The following is a 16,575-nucleotide window of genomic DNA, read 5'->3' on the forward strand; positions in this document are numbered from 1 at the left end:
GGAGTCTTAGTTATTATCTCCCAAGATGATGCTCTATGGGGCTAGAGAAGATGCAAAACAGCAGAGTCATTTCCAGAAAGGCTTATCCAAAGTCTGGTCAATAATCAACAGAAGTGTGTTGGAGACAGCTCAAACTAGCTCTTGAAAGCTGATTGCTAAATTTTCATCATTTACACCCTGAAAATTGGCAAATGTTAAAAATCACATCTTGATTTATGGTTTTACCTATTGAATAGACTTAGGAAGGTATTAATAATGAAAATTGAACTTAAAAGTGTGCATGAATTTTTCCATAGAAAGATGGTTGTAAAATATTTACCAGCAAATCTTTGTTCAGATGTGTCAAACAGTGTGGTAACAGTGCCATGTGCCATGAAATGACCCTATAACCAGAGAAGGAGAATTTAAATGTGGCTCTGACAGGTACTGTTGTCTGAATAGGGTTAAATTATTTATTTTAATGCCTCACTTTCCTTATCTAAAAATTGGGGGTAACAATTCTGAAGATTGCTTAAAGAACATTAAAAAAACTAAGCATTGTTTAAATGATAATAATAGTTTTCCTTTTGGGGGGATTTCAGAAATTCAAGACTCCATGGAGAAAATTTTTTACATCTATGCCAGTCTATGCAATTATTGTTGCAAACTTCTGCAGAAGCTGGACCTTTTACCTGTTGCTTATCAGCCAACCAGCTTACTTCGAGGAGGTCTTTGGATTTGAGATCAGCAAGGTATGTAAAGAGGTCTTCTCTTTATTTATACAATTTTGGTGAGGTTGGTTTTTAATTTTTATTTAGATGAAAAGCAAGTTCCAGGTTTTTGTCATAATAGTTATATATAAACTTTGAGAAGGTTTCTATAGATGGCATGAACTTGAAAATGTTGATCACTCATGTCCTTTTCTGGATAATCTCAAAAAATAACAAGAAATCTGCTTATTTTCTTTTCTATCTAGACCATCTACCCAAACTCTGTTCAGTATATAGGTTCCAAGGTACTTGAAATACCCTGTAATATAGAGTAGATTAAATAAGGTAGGATACTATAAGGTGGAATAGGACACAACAGGATGGGATATCTTTTCACAATAACCTAGGACATTCATGTATGTAGCACAGCATGGTAAATAAAGGTCTCATCTTAGAGTAAGGATGATATGGGTTGAAGTCCTGACTCAGACACATACTATCCATGTGGCCATAATCAAGTCACTTTAAACTCTCAGTGCCCCCAAGAAACTCTGTGAGACAATAAACTACAAGCGAGTTGACAATCTGTTGTGGTAGGGGGTATTTCCAAATTGGAAGTTCTTTAAACTAATGATTCAGTAATTTTGAACCACTTGCTTCCTCAATAAATACATGCTATATAGAAACACAAAATTTTTAAATGAAATTTTATGAAACACTAGGTTCGGTTGTATGCATGTACTTTGATATATATATTTATACAAAGCATTTTTGATGATCATAATAGCTAACATTTATATAGCACTTGCTTTGTGCCAGATATTGTACTAAGGGCCTTATAATTTTTATTTCATTTGTTCCCATCCTGTTCTTTATGTCCTTACTTACATACATAACAGCTTTCAAATATATGTACTAAACCTCTACATGAAAGAATTCTTTTAAGTGATGGACTAAAGAAAATTTGGTAGGGAGCAGCTATTTTTCGAGCCCTTTGGTAATTCCTGTTTCTAAGGAAACTATTTTTTTCCTTTCCAAGGAAGAGAGCTATATCCCATTGTACTCATCTTTTCTTTGTAGTGTATCAAATACTCTAGAGAGCACTGTGGGCTGTGACAGCTCAAAACCAATCCCTCCACTTTCATAAGCCAGGATGAGTTTGACACAGAGCTTATGAATAGAGATGGAGTTATCCATCTGGGTAAAAGGGAAAACATGGGAATGCTAATGCATTCCTGGAAATAGAAATCTATATAATTAAAAGGGCCTGAGCAAGAAAAAAAATATGTGAAAAATCAATATTACTTTTTTATTTGATTAAATCTTTATGATAAATCAAATGATATATCTCTATGTTCTTTTTGATTGATCCTTTGTTTTAGTAAGCCCACATCAGGAATATTGTTTTCAGTTTGGACCATTAAATTTCAGGAAAGATATCGACAATTCCTGGACTGTCCAGAGAAGGCAGCCAGAATGGCTAAAGGTGTCATTATCAAGTTCATTGTAGATAAAAATTAGGTAAAGGAGTTAGGAATCTTTAGTCTAGGGAAGAGTTGACTTCAGGGGAGAACATAGCTACCTTCAAGTATTTGAAGAGTTGTCATAGAGAAGTGGATTGACTCTAATTTTGTTTATTTCTAGAGGGTAGCATTAGAACTAAGATATGAAAGTTGCAAAGAGCCCAGCTGCATGATGGCCTGAAATATTTCCTAATAAGTACATCTATCCCAAAGTGGGCTGGGCAATCTCAAGAAGTATTAGATTCTTCCTCATGGGAAATCTTCAAGAAAAGATTGGATGACCTCTTGTTGGTATATTGTGTGTGGGGGTGTGGGTATATTCTTTTTCAGGTATGACTTAGAGTACATAGCTTCTGAGGTCCTCTCTAACTGAATTATCTAACTCTCCAATTTTAATTTAAGATTCTGGGATTAAACAATGAGCTTTGTATCTTTGGTTCATCAATTTAGCATAAAGAAATAAACCAGACTTTGTGATTACATAATACAATCAGTTGAATGACTTAATTTTTATCTTAGTTTTCCTAACATAATATAAATTCTCTCAAATTTCAGCAGTCTGATTAACAGAAAATTTTGTATGTGGTCTAAAATGGTCTAAGAATGTCTCATAGAAACATCATTTTGACACTATCTGAGGTCTGTTGATCCATAGATGAGGGACAAAGGTTAATAGAGAAATAGATGTGACAGGTCAGGTTACAGGATCTAGCCACCCATACACAATCAGTAAGAGGACCCATTTCCTTTCCTTCTAACTTTTAGTGGAGAAAGACTTTCAATGCTTGGCTAACATTCTTTGCTTCTGGGCAACCTGCCAGATCCTGCCACAGGATAGATTGATTGGATTAGAAATGTGACTCAAAGTAGTAGAAATGACTGAGTCATGAATTCTCATCCTCCGTAATGGGTGTATTAACAACTGATGAGCTAAATATAGGAAATAAATTTAGATTGTTATTGTAAAACCTGTGATAAACTATAATATCATTGCTATGGCAATAAGGTAATGGGCATTGGTTTTATGACAAATGAATACCAGTAATTGGGCATGAAATAGCAGAAGTGGTGAAAGGGAAATCGATGAGAAAACAGGAGTTTAATGTTCTTAAGATTCAAGAGACCCCTATCTAAAGCACCCAAAGGCTAAGTCTACATGATGCTAAAAGAAATGGTTTATTTAGTGGAGAAAAAAGTCAATTAAGCAAAATGAAAGCCATTCCAATATACTGTTGGGTCAAACAAACTTCATTCTTAAAAGATATTGTGTAGGGGCAGCTAGGTAGCACAGTGGATAGAGCACCAGCCCTGAAGTCAGAAGGACCTGAGTTCAAATCTAATCTCAGACACTTAACACTTCCTGGTTGTGTGACCCTGGGCAAGTCACTTAACCTCAATTGCCTCAGGGAAAAAAATTAATTAAAAAAATTAAGAAGATATTATATAACCAAATGTGAATGGATGAAGATATACAATGGTTTGACATATCTGTTTCTGAGATAAAACAAAGGCCAATAAATAGACCCTAGAGTAGCTATTTAGAAGTCTGGACATATTCCCAAGTTAAATCAGCATTTTAGACCTAAAAAAAGACTTTAAAAGTTCCAGGATCATAGATTTGGATTTGGAGGGTACCATAAAGGTCCTTGATTCCAACATTTTTATTAATAAAGAAAGAAATTGATGTTCAGACAAGTTTAGTAACTTGCCCAGAGTCATAGTGATAGGTGATAGGAGAAGGGAATAAATACATGTTGAATCTACTATGTGCCAGGCACTTTGCAAAGCTCTTTTTTTTGTTGTTTGTTTTTTTACAAATATTATATCATTTGAGCTTTACAATGTGAATTGTGTGATATAGGTGCTATTATAACTCCTGTTTTTCAGTTAATAAAACTGAGGGAAATAAATGTAAAGTGACTTCCCCAGATCATAAAACACACCTTTGGAGGCATAATTTGAATGCAGGTCTTCTTGATTCCATTCCCATTGTTTATCTGTAACATTACCTATATCATTTAGTTTAATATATTCCTTTTTTTAAATCTGTATGTATATGTAAATGTAGTATAGTGGATAGAGTTTTAGAACTGTCAGTTATTAGCCCTGAGTTTGAATTTAACTTTGGACCTATCTAGGTGGTACTGTGGATAAAGTTCTGGGCTTGGAACTAGGAAAACCTGAGTTTAAATGTGGCCTTAGACAGTCACTAACTGAGTAACCACCAGACAAATTACATAACCTCCGTCTGTCTTAGTTTCCTCAACTATGAAATGTGGACAGTAACAGGGCTGTTGTGAGGAGCAAATGAAATGATGTGTCAAGAACCTAGCATTCATGAAGCAATTAATCAATGCTTGTCCCTTCCCTTCACTATGTAATCCTCAGTTTCTTTAGCTAAGGAAATGGGGATAATGATATTCTGGCACTTACAACAGGAGGGTTTTATGAACCTTAGAAGATTATATAACGCTGAATCATGACAGCTGAGGAGACTGAGGACCTGAAAGGTTAAAAAAAAATCACATAGACTAGTGGCTAGAATAAATCTCATTATTCTAATTCAGAATTTCCCCTTAATAGACCAAAAAATCATAAGCCTACTTCTGATGGCTTTTCTAAGAACCAATCTGGATGGAATCTTCTACCAGACTTCTTCAAAAGTATCCATTCCTGAAAACTTACATGTTTAACAGAACTATTAGCCTTCTTTATAAAAGAAACATTTTTATGGTGAGGGAGGGAGGAGTTCCCAGAAAGAAGTTCTAATGTTGAGGAACCTCATTCTCCTAGGAGAAAATTGTGCTAAACTGTGACAGAAATGATTAAGAATCTTTCTATGGATATTGGAAATTATAGATATTTGGAATTTGCAAACAAATCTCCTCATGTTAAAATATATAGACAGCATAGGATTGACATTTCACCATTAGACTTAAAAGCAGGAGGTCAATATATTATAATATTGACTATGTGACATGAGTATTGATTTTTTTTTGTAAAATGTCCCTGGAAACACAATTCTGAAAAAGACACAGGATAATTCATCTGAAGGAAGAATTTTCTGGGCAATGTACTTATTCCCACTGGATCACCATTACCAAACTTATGAGAAACATACATCTTAGAATCCAATTAGAGTATTTTAATCTTGTTGAAGTAAAGCAATATGGCTATTCAGAATCTAGTTCACTTCCTTCTGAGGCATTCATACATGTATTCACAATACATATTTATAAAATGAATTTGAGCATATAAGGCTTTTGTTGAGGCAGTCAGGTATATTGTTACTCAGTTAATCAAGAGACATTTATTCAGCACTTATTAGATATCATTGTGCAAAATCCTTGGGATACAAAGAAAGGAGGGAAAGAGAAAATAAGTATTTATGTCGCATCTGCTATGTACCAAGTACTGTGCTAAGTATTTTTAGAAATACATTTCATTTCATCCTTACATAGCCCTGCATGGTAGGTGCTGGTATTATTCTCATTTTGCAGTTGAGGTGATTTGCTTAGGATCACACATCTAGTGAGTATCTAAGGTGTGTTTTGAATTCAGCTCTACCTAGGTTGAAGTCCAGGGCTCTACTTATTAACCTTGCAGAATTTTGAGAAGATTAAATGGGATAATATATGTAAAGTGGTTTGCAAATTTTAAAATACTGTATAAATGTTTGCTATCATTACTAACATCTGTAAAATGAGATAATTTATAATAGTAAAACTTACCTTATGAGGCAAAAGGAAAAAAAATTGAATAATGTATATAAAATTCTTATAATCTTTAGAATATAATATAAATATTTATTATTATTTATAGTAGAAAAAACACTGGGTAGAACTATGAGATTCAATGTCCAGTTATGACTTTGCCACTAAATCAATCAATGACCTTGGTTAAGATTCTCCCTGAATCTCAATGCCATCTATAAAATTAAGATGTTGGGTTAGGTGTATATTTGGATTAGATGTGTATTTTTCATAAATTTGGCAATGACCCATCAACTCTTAGATTCCGTTATTTCTATGATATTCTAAAGTGATTTATAGAATTGGTTTAGAGATCCTCCAATTTACCAACCAAATTGTAAAAATTTTCTCTTTTTGGTATAGATACATATTGTAGTGCATAGAAGTAGAGTGGAAGCTAGGAAGACATATATTCATATCCTACCTTAGGTATCTTAGCTATGTGGCAGTGGAAAAGCACCTCTCAGTGTCCTCAAGTGATTCCCTAGCTCTATAAATTAACAAAGATACAAGCAGATAACAGATCAGAAGAGTCATGGGGAGGTATTCAAAATTAGTAGGGAAAGTTTATTTAGGTTTTTCAGTTGCATTTTATCTCAAGGAAAGCTTCAGTGTAGTTTAAGGTAAAGAAAATTGTTCACTCTTGGAGACTAAAAGTAGAAGCCATTTGTTTAAAAGGAAATGGCTACCCTCTCCAGATTTTCATCAAAATATCCAAAGACATTTTTTGGGATTGGCATTAAGAGCTAACAGATTTCTTCTTGGCATTCATGTCTCTTATTATCTTCAAGATTTTTGGCCAAGTTCAGAACTGTAGTTATGATCTCAATAAATCCCAATCATGATTCTGAGAGTAAATCCACCCAAAAGATGGATCACAGCAATGGTGATTATAAAGGCTGAAGTGAGGAACAGAACCAATAATCTATCTCTTCTCAATACAACTAACTCAATGCAAATCCTAACTCAATACAAATTATTACTTATTCTAGGAGGTCAAACAAGTTTTTGGACATGTACATCATGTCCAATGTCCAAATGGACATAATTTTTTTCAAAAGGTTATTTCATCACCCATTCTTCATATACAAACCATGAAGAAGCCAAGATATGGGGCCATCAGACCTTTATGTTAAGTAATTAATATCTATTTCCACTCCAACCTCCATTTGTTTTCCATCAGGTGGGAATGTTATCTGCTGTACCTCACTTAGTGATGACTATCATTGTGCCAATTGGAGGTCAAATTGCTGATTTTCTAAGAAGCCGGCAGATTCTTTCAACTACTACAGTGAGGAAGATTATGAACTGTGGAGGTAAGTCAATGTATTGAGCAATCCCCTGTTTTTGTTCCACTGAGGCTATCTTTTCATAAATGGAGTGTGTTCATTCATCCTAAATATTAAGAAATATTCAGATCCAGCTGTTTATTTTACCTTCCATTTTACTTAACCCAAATTAGTTAAGTGACTTGCCCAAGAGCACATATGCATCAGAGCTGAGATTTGGACTGAAGTCCTCTGCCTCAAGAGCCTCATGCAAAGGAAGATGTGAATATGCACCATTAAATTACATCATCATTCTGAGAAAAATATTATATTATAACTACATAGAGATTGGTACTAGCTCTCGGACAATCCATCCTGGAAACGTCAAATTCAGTAATATACAGAAATTTTCCATGGCTCTCAAAAGAAGAATACTTTGGGTTCATCTCTTTCCCTCAGATTAAGATAATTTATATTCATTAAAATTCACTGCTTTCTAAATATTAGAGAAGACTAAAATTGCTCTCTGGTATCTACTGACATTATGCTTAGAATTAGCTTTGTCCTTTCCAGACATCATTTCAGAGTTGGAAAATTGGTGAACAACCTGTAGGAGATCATATTAAATGACTTGTTCTTCAGATCTTATTGATGCTCCTGTGAAATATCCTTGAATTTTGATTAAGTTCTTCTTCTCTGTTTGCTTCTTAAGGTTTTGGCATGGAAGCCACACTGCTCTTGGTCGTAGGCTATTCTCACACCCGGGGAGTAGCTATATCCTTCTTAGTGCTTGCAGTAGGCTTCAGTGGCTTTGCTATATCAGGTAAGGTACAAATTTAGTTTTTTTTTGTTTTTTGTTTTTTTTTCAATAGTGAAATTTATTTTCAAGGCTGTAATGAAAAGGCAGAATTGGGAGGTGAATATTCATGGGTAAGAAACAGGAATAAAGCCAGTGTCATTGGATTGCAGAATATGTGGAAAGATAGAAAGGGGTTAAATTATAAAAGACTTAAAAAGCTAAATGAAAGAATAGAAGCAGGAGAAGTAAAAACTGAGAAAGAGCTAGCATCTAGGACAAAATGTTGAAGAACAGCATCGAAGACCACAGAGAAATCAAGAAGGATGATTGAGGAAAAGCCATTAGATTAGTTGATTAAAAGATCATTCATGACTTTGGAGATAGCATTTTCAGCTGAATGATAAGGTTTGCAGGTTTATTGCAGAGGGGTTAGAATCAAATTAGAGGAGAAGAAATGGAAAGAGTGAGTGTAAATAGCTTTCTCAAGGAGTTAAGTCATGAAGGGGAGGAAAAATAAAATAATAATGGAGATATTTAAGGAAGCTTTTTTTTTTTTTTTTTTTTTTTAAGGATGGGAGAAATATAAGTAAACTTGTATGTAGCAGAGAAGGACCTAGTGTTAGAGCAGGAATTAAAGATTAGAGAGTAAAGATGGTAGAGAAGAAAAACTGAAAGAACAGATAGGATAAGATATGGCCAAATAATGGGTGTAGAAGAATTTGATTAGGAGAAGGATCATTTATGTTTTCATGTGAGATATGAGTGAAGAGGGAGATAGTAATGAAAGACATCTGAGTGCCATGAAATGAAAAGAAAAGAATGCTTTTCTTTAAATAACCTCAATTTTTTTTTCAGTGAATTGAGGTGAAAAGATTGGGGAGGGGTCCTGTTGATGACTTGAAAAGGGACGAAACGTTGGAATAAGCTCATAGGAGAATGAATCCACTAGATGAATGCAAAAGTATTATTTTACAGCATGAAGGACCAGTTGAGATTATGTAACCAAATTTGTAATATTCCTAGCTAGTTCAGTCTCTTGACTTTCTCCACTATTTATCATTACGTTGAAAAGGAGAAAGATGGTGGATGAGGTGGGTGGTGATAATAATCCAAGGTAGGGTTTGGCCATTCATGACTGCCAATAGGATAAGGGGACAATTGATTTGAATGTAGAGGTTAGTAGGTTGGAACTAAGTTACCAATCCATTGAGGAAGGGAAGGGAGAAGCCTGATGAATCTTGCCAGATGATGCGGAATTTGAATTGGTGATGAAGGTAGAAGAGGGCATCCTAGGTAGACCGAATTGTAACTGAACTAGGCAAAGGTACTAGAAGAGAAACAAATTTAGTGACTGAGCTCTAACGAAGCATGTTTGGGAAGGCATAGGAAATAAAGTTGTATAAATGAAGTAGGCACTGATTGTGAAAGAATTTTACAGGAATTGGTAGTTGACAAAGTGATTTTCCATTCAGTTATCCAGCCACAATTAAGGGAAATAAGGTTTAATTCTAGCTATGGACAATTCCCCTTTCTAAGCAGAATTGTATTGAAAATTGAATAGAAGGTCCTCCAATGAAATTTAAGAAGCACAATTGAAGGGAGAATTTTTTTTTGGTCTTCTATATCCTTAATACCTGACACAGAGCCTTGTACATAATATGTACTTCAATATATTTATTAAATTAAATGAAGTACAAGGGGAAAATCATAGGGAAGGGGCAGGGAAGTTGAGATTATCTAGCAATATTTAAGAGGATGTCATATTAGAAGTCTACTATCTCACAAAAGAGGAACTTAGCCCTAAATTAATTAGATTTCTTCTTCCCTTATTTCAAACTATTATTTTCAGAAAAGTTTTTTTTAAATGTTTTCAGTGAATAGAAGATTTGTGTGTTTGTGTGTGTGTATATTTGGCAATCTTTTTCTCTAGGCTCTGTTTTGGTAATCTTTTCCCTTAAGCCATAGAAAATCACTCAATTTTTCAACAATTTCAACTTGCTATTTAATTTATTTAATCAAGATGTGTGGTATTACAACCTCATGAATGAAAATCTGGGTGTTTGTTCCAGGATTCAACGTCAACCACTTAGATATTGCACCAAGATATGCCAGCATATTAATGGGAATTTCAAATGGTGTTGGCACATTGTCTGGAATGGTTTGCCCTATCATTGTTGGTGCAATGACGAAGAACAAGGTAGGTAGTCAAAGTGAAGCATGTGTTCACATTTTAAAGAGCAAAGAGCTCACATTCTGTTCATTGCTTCTGTTATTGTTCCATGTCTCCAAACAAAGAGCTGTTGACTTCCTTAAAGGTTAGAGATAGATCATCTCATTGGACACTACAAGACATTCTTCTTAACATCTCTCAAATGTCTTTGGGTGTAGAAGCCAGATTGCAGAACAAGTTTAACTGCTGCAAAATATTTATGGAGTGGGGTGGAGTGGGATTTTATTTTGCAAATCTCTGATAATATTGCTCCCTAATATTTTCTTGATGTTGATTGCAGCCATTCTTTTCAATTCGTACAATTACAGAATTAAAAAGTGCTTTAGGTATTATTTAATAAAATTCTTGCCTAAAGCAGGAACCTCTGCTATAAGATGTCTGACAAGTGACCATCTATCTTAAACACAATGTTGTAGAGGTTCACTGTCTCCATTGGTATTTTTGGTTGGCTAGCCTCCTAAGGAAGTTTTTCTGCCTGTCAATTATAAATCTATCATAAAGTAATGTCTACTTGTTGTTAACCACTTCTTCTCTCTGAGATCAAGTAGAGCAAAGTGCTAATCTTTCAACTTAAAACTTAAAGACAAGACAAGAAAAAATAAATAAATTCAATGGAAAAAAGAGGGAGTTCAAATTATATATTATGTACTTTAAATACTGGCTCTGGGGTTAGAAGTCCTGCATTCAAATTTTGATTCCTGTCTGTATTACCTTGGTCAAGTCATTTAAATTCCCCAGGTTTTTATTTCCTCATATGCAAAAATTAACGGCTTGAACTAGATGGCCTCTTAGATGTTTCCAACTTTAAGTCTAGGACTCATAAGACTATAAGCTCTCAGTTGATCCATGATTGTGCTTAATGACCCCTTGTGATGTGAGATGTAGAGGGGATTCTAGTTCAGGTACAGATTAGGCTACATGGTTTCTCAGGTCCTGTGATTCTTGGATCAGTGCAGGTTTTCTCACTCATGCAGACCATAATCCAGGCAAGACTTCTTCTGCTGTATAATTCTCATTCATATATTTGCACAAATTCTCCATTGAAAATGCATCCAATGCTCCAAGTGTTTTCCTCTATGTCTTTTAATTCAATTATAATCAGAACTCTCAGACTTTCAAAGAGAAATCATTTTTATCTTAAGGCAAGTCATAGATATTCGTTGCCTTTTATTTCAGAACAAGTATAATTTTCAAAAATGAAAACACTCATGCTGGAGATATATTATTTATAACAATGTTGGCCATCGATTGGTAGAAAATGGCTTTTTTTTTGTTTTGTTTTTTTGTTTTTTTGGGGTTTTTTTTGAAACTTTTTTTTAATTTTAGAATTTTTTTTATAATATTATCCCTTATATTCATTTTTCCAAATTATCCCTCCCTCTCCCTCCACTCCCTCCCCCCCATGACAGGCAAACCCATACATTTTACATGTGTTACAGTATTACCTAGATACAATATATGTGTGTAAATACCAGAAAATGGCTTTTTTTATGAAAAAGATGCTCTTCTTATTCATAAAAATATGAATCTATGTTTTATATCTCTATAGGAAATTTCTATAAAATTTGAATATTTAAATGAAGACATTGAGTCTTGAAAGGTTCATCTCACATTGCTTATTTTTATTGCAGTCCCGAGAAGAATGGCAGTATGTCTTTTTGATTGCAGCCTTAGTGCACTATGGTGGGGTTATATTTTATGGAATCTTTGCTTCGGGTGAGAAACAACCATGGGCAGATCCTGAAGAGACCAGTGAAGAAAAGTGTGGCTTTATTCATGAAGATGAACTTGATGAAGAAACAGGAGACATTACTCAAAATTACGTAAATTATGGCACCACAAAGTCGTATGGGTCAACGACACAGGCCAATGGCGGTTGGCCTAATGGGTGGGAGAAGAAAGAAGAATTTGTACAAGAAGAGGTACAAGACTCATACATCTATAAGGAAAGAGAAGATTATTCTTAACAGAGCTAATCATTGAATCTATTTTGTAGTGTTTGTGATTAAATCCATCGTGATTGTTTGCACAAGAAATGTGGTGTAAACATGTTGACACTTAACAAAACGACAGGTCTTGCTGTACAAAAAAAAAATACAAAAACAACTTAAAAAAAAAACAAAAAAAAAAAAATCAATCCCATCAAGTGACTATTTGTTCAAGTACAATCTGTCCCCATTGAGACATGGCATCACTTCCATTCAGGTCCAGCCATTTCTGCACTACACATTTCCTGATCAAAACTATAGAGGCAACTAGTTTCTTCTATAGCCACAAGAGCTCAAACTCATAATCAATGATGAAAGCACAACTATCTGGGTTGGCACATGGCACATCAAATACTCTGGTGAAAAAGCCAAAGCTACTTGATCATGAAAAATGCACTTATATATTTGCTACACTATATGGAAAATAGATATATCAACAGGACTTTGTGTTAAAGAATTCATATTTATTCAGTCAGAAGGAGGCAGTGCCTGCTGGCTGTGAGGTGAAGACTTTTGATTTCTGGCAACCCCCAGAAGTATGCTGAATAGGCAATAGAGAATTCTGTAGAGTTGTGATTATATGTTGAGGACATCAATGTTGAGGGAAGAGGACTTGTCTTCCAGTCAGCAAAATCATGGTTCAAATCTTGTGACCTGTGCTGGCTATGTGACCCTGGGCAAATCCCTTAACCTCTTAATGGCTCCAGACAACTCTCAAGACTAAAATTTACAGCAGAGATACTGATCTACTTTGGTGGAGGGAGTTTCTGTGCTGGGAGTTCCCTTACATCAATGAAATCATAGGTCTGATAAAAAAAAAATTTTTTGTTGCAAGCTATTTGGTAAAACAGAGAGGAATATCCGAGAGTAGTTTATATTGAATGCTAGAGTTTCCAGCATGAAAAGAAAATTTTTCCTTTTCATGCTTGAAATCTTGCAGAGTGAGGGGTATGCTTCAAGTTCTTCCATTCATTTACCTGACAGTATAAAATACTTTACATTTTAAAAATCTGAATTTTCATGCAGCATGTCTGATGACTTTTTCAAAGAAAAAAATAGACTTCAGTGTATTTTTATTACAACTTTGTACTGGTTGTAAAAACTCATTAGAAAAGACATATATCCCTTTAAGAGTCTAATAAGAAATTTATTATGGAGCTATATTCCTTAAAAGATCATTTTAATGATAAAGAAAATAGAAAACAATTTAGACATTCCTCCCTTCATGATTTCCATACTGTATTAGACTCGTGCCACAAATCTCTATAGAATATAAAAATATAAACTTAATAGACAATTTTTGTTACTTTACAAGTCCCATTTTAAAATGTATTTGTCTTTAAAATAGAGGGCAATAAATAATATGATTATATCTATATACATATATGTCTATATCTACACATACGCACACAAAAGTAAAAGCAACAATCCTCACATATACCAAAAGCGGCATACAATTTCTGTTGGGTTTGGGAGATTGCAATTTCTACTTTCATAAAGTTGTAGAATTTTAGCACCAGGAAGAGACAGCCCGTTGGCACTTCCTACAGTAATTCAACAAGAATTGCAACATTTGTGTACCAAGCAATAAGTGCAATGCATTACAATGGGCATCATCCTTCCGTCTGTATATTATTATCTTCATTTTGCTTATTGTAGATATTTTGGATGGCTGGAATGATCAGAAAAACAAAGTGAACACCAAATCATTTCCTAACGTTCCAAAATGTTAAGGACATTGTATTCCCAACTCAAATCCAATGATTATCAGTGTGTGTGTGTGTATGTGTATGTGTGTGTGTGGGTGTGTCTGTATGTAATTGTCCATTCTGGATTTTTTATCTGTTCATTGTATTGTGCTAGTGACTGGAGGCCTTGCTACTGCAAATATAAAACTTGAAGATTGTTTTAAAAATGCAAACCCTTCTTGACCCTAAGGGAAAAATCAGATAATCTTTTGCTTTGTGCCTCAAAGTGATGTAAAATGTGGTCATAGCTTTTGCTGTGTTGAATGACAAGATGTGAACTGTCATCTTTGTTGCTGCAAAAAGTGTTAATAAAATGCTCTATTTATCCTTTTATATAAAAAAGTGCATGTCATTTTGGTTTTGTGGATTTATTTAGGAAGTTGAACTTGGGTTTTCTGGATGACTAATTCTCTACATACACATCTAGTGAGAAATAATTTTCCCTTTTTGCCTGAACCTTTTTGATGGTTGATACTGAAAAGAGATTATTCCTTATATATCTGTAACTAGGACAAGGTGACCAAGCTTTGTCCAGGCTGCCAGATTTAGAGGGCATTTAAAATAATTGCAGTCCCTTAGCACCTTAGAAATAGCTAAACACCTAGTTAGGAAATATAAAAGTTAAAATAGGAAACCACCTGATGTCAGAGTCAAGGTGAGTACCTCTCTGTTTGAGCCTGCATTCCTCTCCTTATGGCACCATCCTTTCTTTTCCTTGGCCTCTATTCCTTACTTATACCTTTAAAGATGTCCATCCTATTTTTCTGGACCTCAGTTCCCTTATTTGTTAAATGACAGAGTTGGACTATATGATAATTAAGGTTTTTTTATCTCTAGATCTATAATCCCATGAGTTTAAATTTACAAATTAGTCATTCATTAGCCCCACTTTGAGGAATAGCAGTTGATATCAGGAGTATGCCTTAGAAGCCAAGAATCAGCATTAGAGAATATGTCTGAGATATGAATTTTAAGTGAGACTAAAATAATTTTTTAAAAAATTCATAGACCCAAGTTTTGGATGGTTTGGAGTTTAATGTTATTATAATTTACAGTAGACTTTTTCAGAAACAGTCCCCAATTTCTTTTCTTTTACCCCAAATCACCCAAATGGTCTGTCTCCATAGTCCAAATTATTTTCAATTTATGTTGCATGGCTGTGAGTTTACTAGTGATTTCAGAGAACACAAACCACATTCGCCCTTGGCCTTTTGTTCGACACTTGTCTGATGCACAGATGAAATTATTATCATAACCTTTATGAGTGTTTGGTGCCTTTCTGAAATGCAACAGTCACTTTAAAGGGAAAATATTTTTAAAATTCAAGGAAAAACAGAATAATACGCACCAGAGAATAGGGGTATATACATTAGAATAGATTTTTCCTTCTATGGGAAACCAAGAAGTCAAAAGACATTAGAATGAGATGAAATGTCACAAAGCAAAGATTTTCTTTTTGAAAGATTATATCAGAGCCCATTGCTTTTGGAAGATAAAAAAGGTTTTGTTCAGTTCTTTGAACACAGGTTAAAAATATCTGAGGTCTATAACCATTGTTGTAAGGAGAGATTAACTCTTTCAAGCCCAAGTTACAATTCTGATTAATGCTTTAATGGTACGATGGCACTATACTTCTCACTAGGTTTTATTTGTGTCCATGCTTGATTTGCCAAATCGTAATAATAACTGAAATATGCAAAGCACTTTACATATTTATCTCATTTGATCATTACAGCTCTGTGAAGTAGATGTTATCTCTCTTTGACAGTTGTTCAAACTAAGGCTGAAAGCAGCTCAGTGATTCTGCCCAGGTAAACACAACAGTAGAATGTAAGACCCCTAGGAGTGGGGATAGTATTGAAATCTTTGTATCTCCAGCACCATCTCTACAAAGCCCTGTTTCAAAACCTAACTCTGGTGCCTCTGGTGTGCTATACCAAACACAGTACAAGCTCTGTTGCAATGATTTCCAACACAGTCTATTGGATATCACTCTCCATCACACACTCTACAATCTAACCAAATTGACTTCCTTGATATTTTTCTCATATAACACTATCTTCAGTTTCTAAGTCTTTGAATGGGCTCATCTCCTCCTTACTCCACATTGCCTTCAAAGCTCAACTCAAATTTTACCTGGTATGTGAGGCTTTTCCTGTTCCTTGCAGCTATCTCTGTCCATCAAGCTATTTTATCTTTATTTATGTACATTTGTATATATGTAATCTTTATGTACATTTGTATGTGTACATATACATATACATATATATGTATGTATATTTTCAAAATGATGGTGAATTAACAGGATTATATATAAGGTTTTAGCAATAGGTCTCGCACATAGTAAGGACTTAATGTTTGTCAAATGAAACTAATTTGAGGGAAAAGAGAATTATATATATATATATATATATGGGGGGTTATCACCTTCAAAACAACATCAGTTCTTTGAGAGCTGAGATTATCACTTTTATCTCAATAACCCCAATACCTAGCACAGTGCCTGGTGTGTGAAAGTAGGTACATAATAATTACTTATTGACTGATCAAGTCCAAGTAATAGATTTAGGCAGCTATT

The 16,575-nt window shown here is 34.4% G+C and overlaps 1 protein-coding gene across 1 annotated transcript in view; it reads left to right on the forward strand.

The window, feature by feature from the left end:
- The window catches only part of SLC17A6 (solute carrier family 17 member 6), a 52,808-nt gene extending 40,405 nt beyond the window's left edge, over positions 1 to 12,403 (forward strand). Inside the window, exons 8-12 of the mRNA XM_074276221.1 lie at positions 582 to 731; positions 7,148 to 7,280; positions 7,945 to 8,055; positions 10,101 to 10,228; positions 11,893 to 12,403. Of these exons, the coding sequence (XP_074132322.1) occupies positions 582 to 731; positions 7,148 to 7,280; positions 7,945 to 8,055; positions 10,101 to 10,228; positions 11,893 to 12,228 (858 nt within the window). The 3' untranslated portion in view covers positions 12,229 to 12,403. The remainder of the gene's footprint in view (positions 1 to 581; positions 732 to 7,147; positions 7,281 to 7,944; positions 8,056 to 10,100; positions 10,229 to 11,892) is intronic.
- The last annotated feature ends 4,172 nt before the right edge of the window (positions 12,404 to 16,575 follow it).

This window comes from Sminthopsis crassicaudata, chromosome 6 (genome assembly GCF_048593235.1).
Source record: "Sminthopsis crassicaudata isolate SCR6 chromosome 6, ASM4859323v1, whole genome shotgun sequence".
Taxonomy (NCBI): domain Eukaryota; kingdom Metazoa; phylum Chordata; class Mammalia; order Dasyuromorphia; family Dasyuridae; genus Sminthopsis; species Sminthopsis crassicaudata.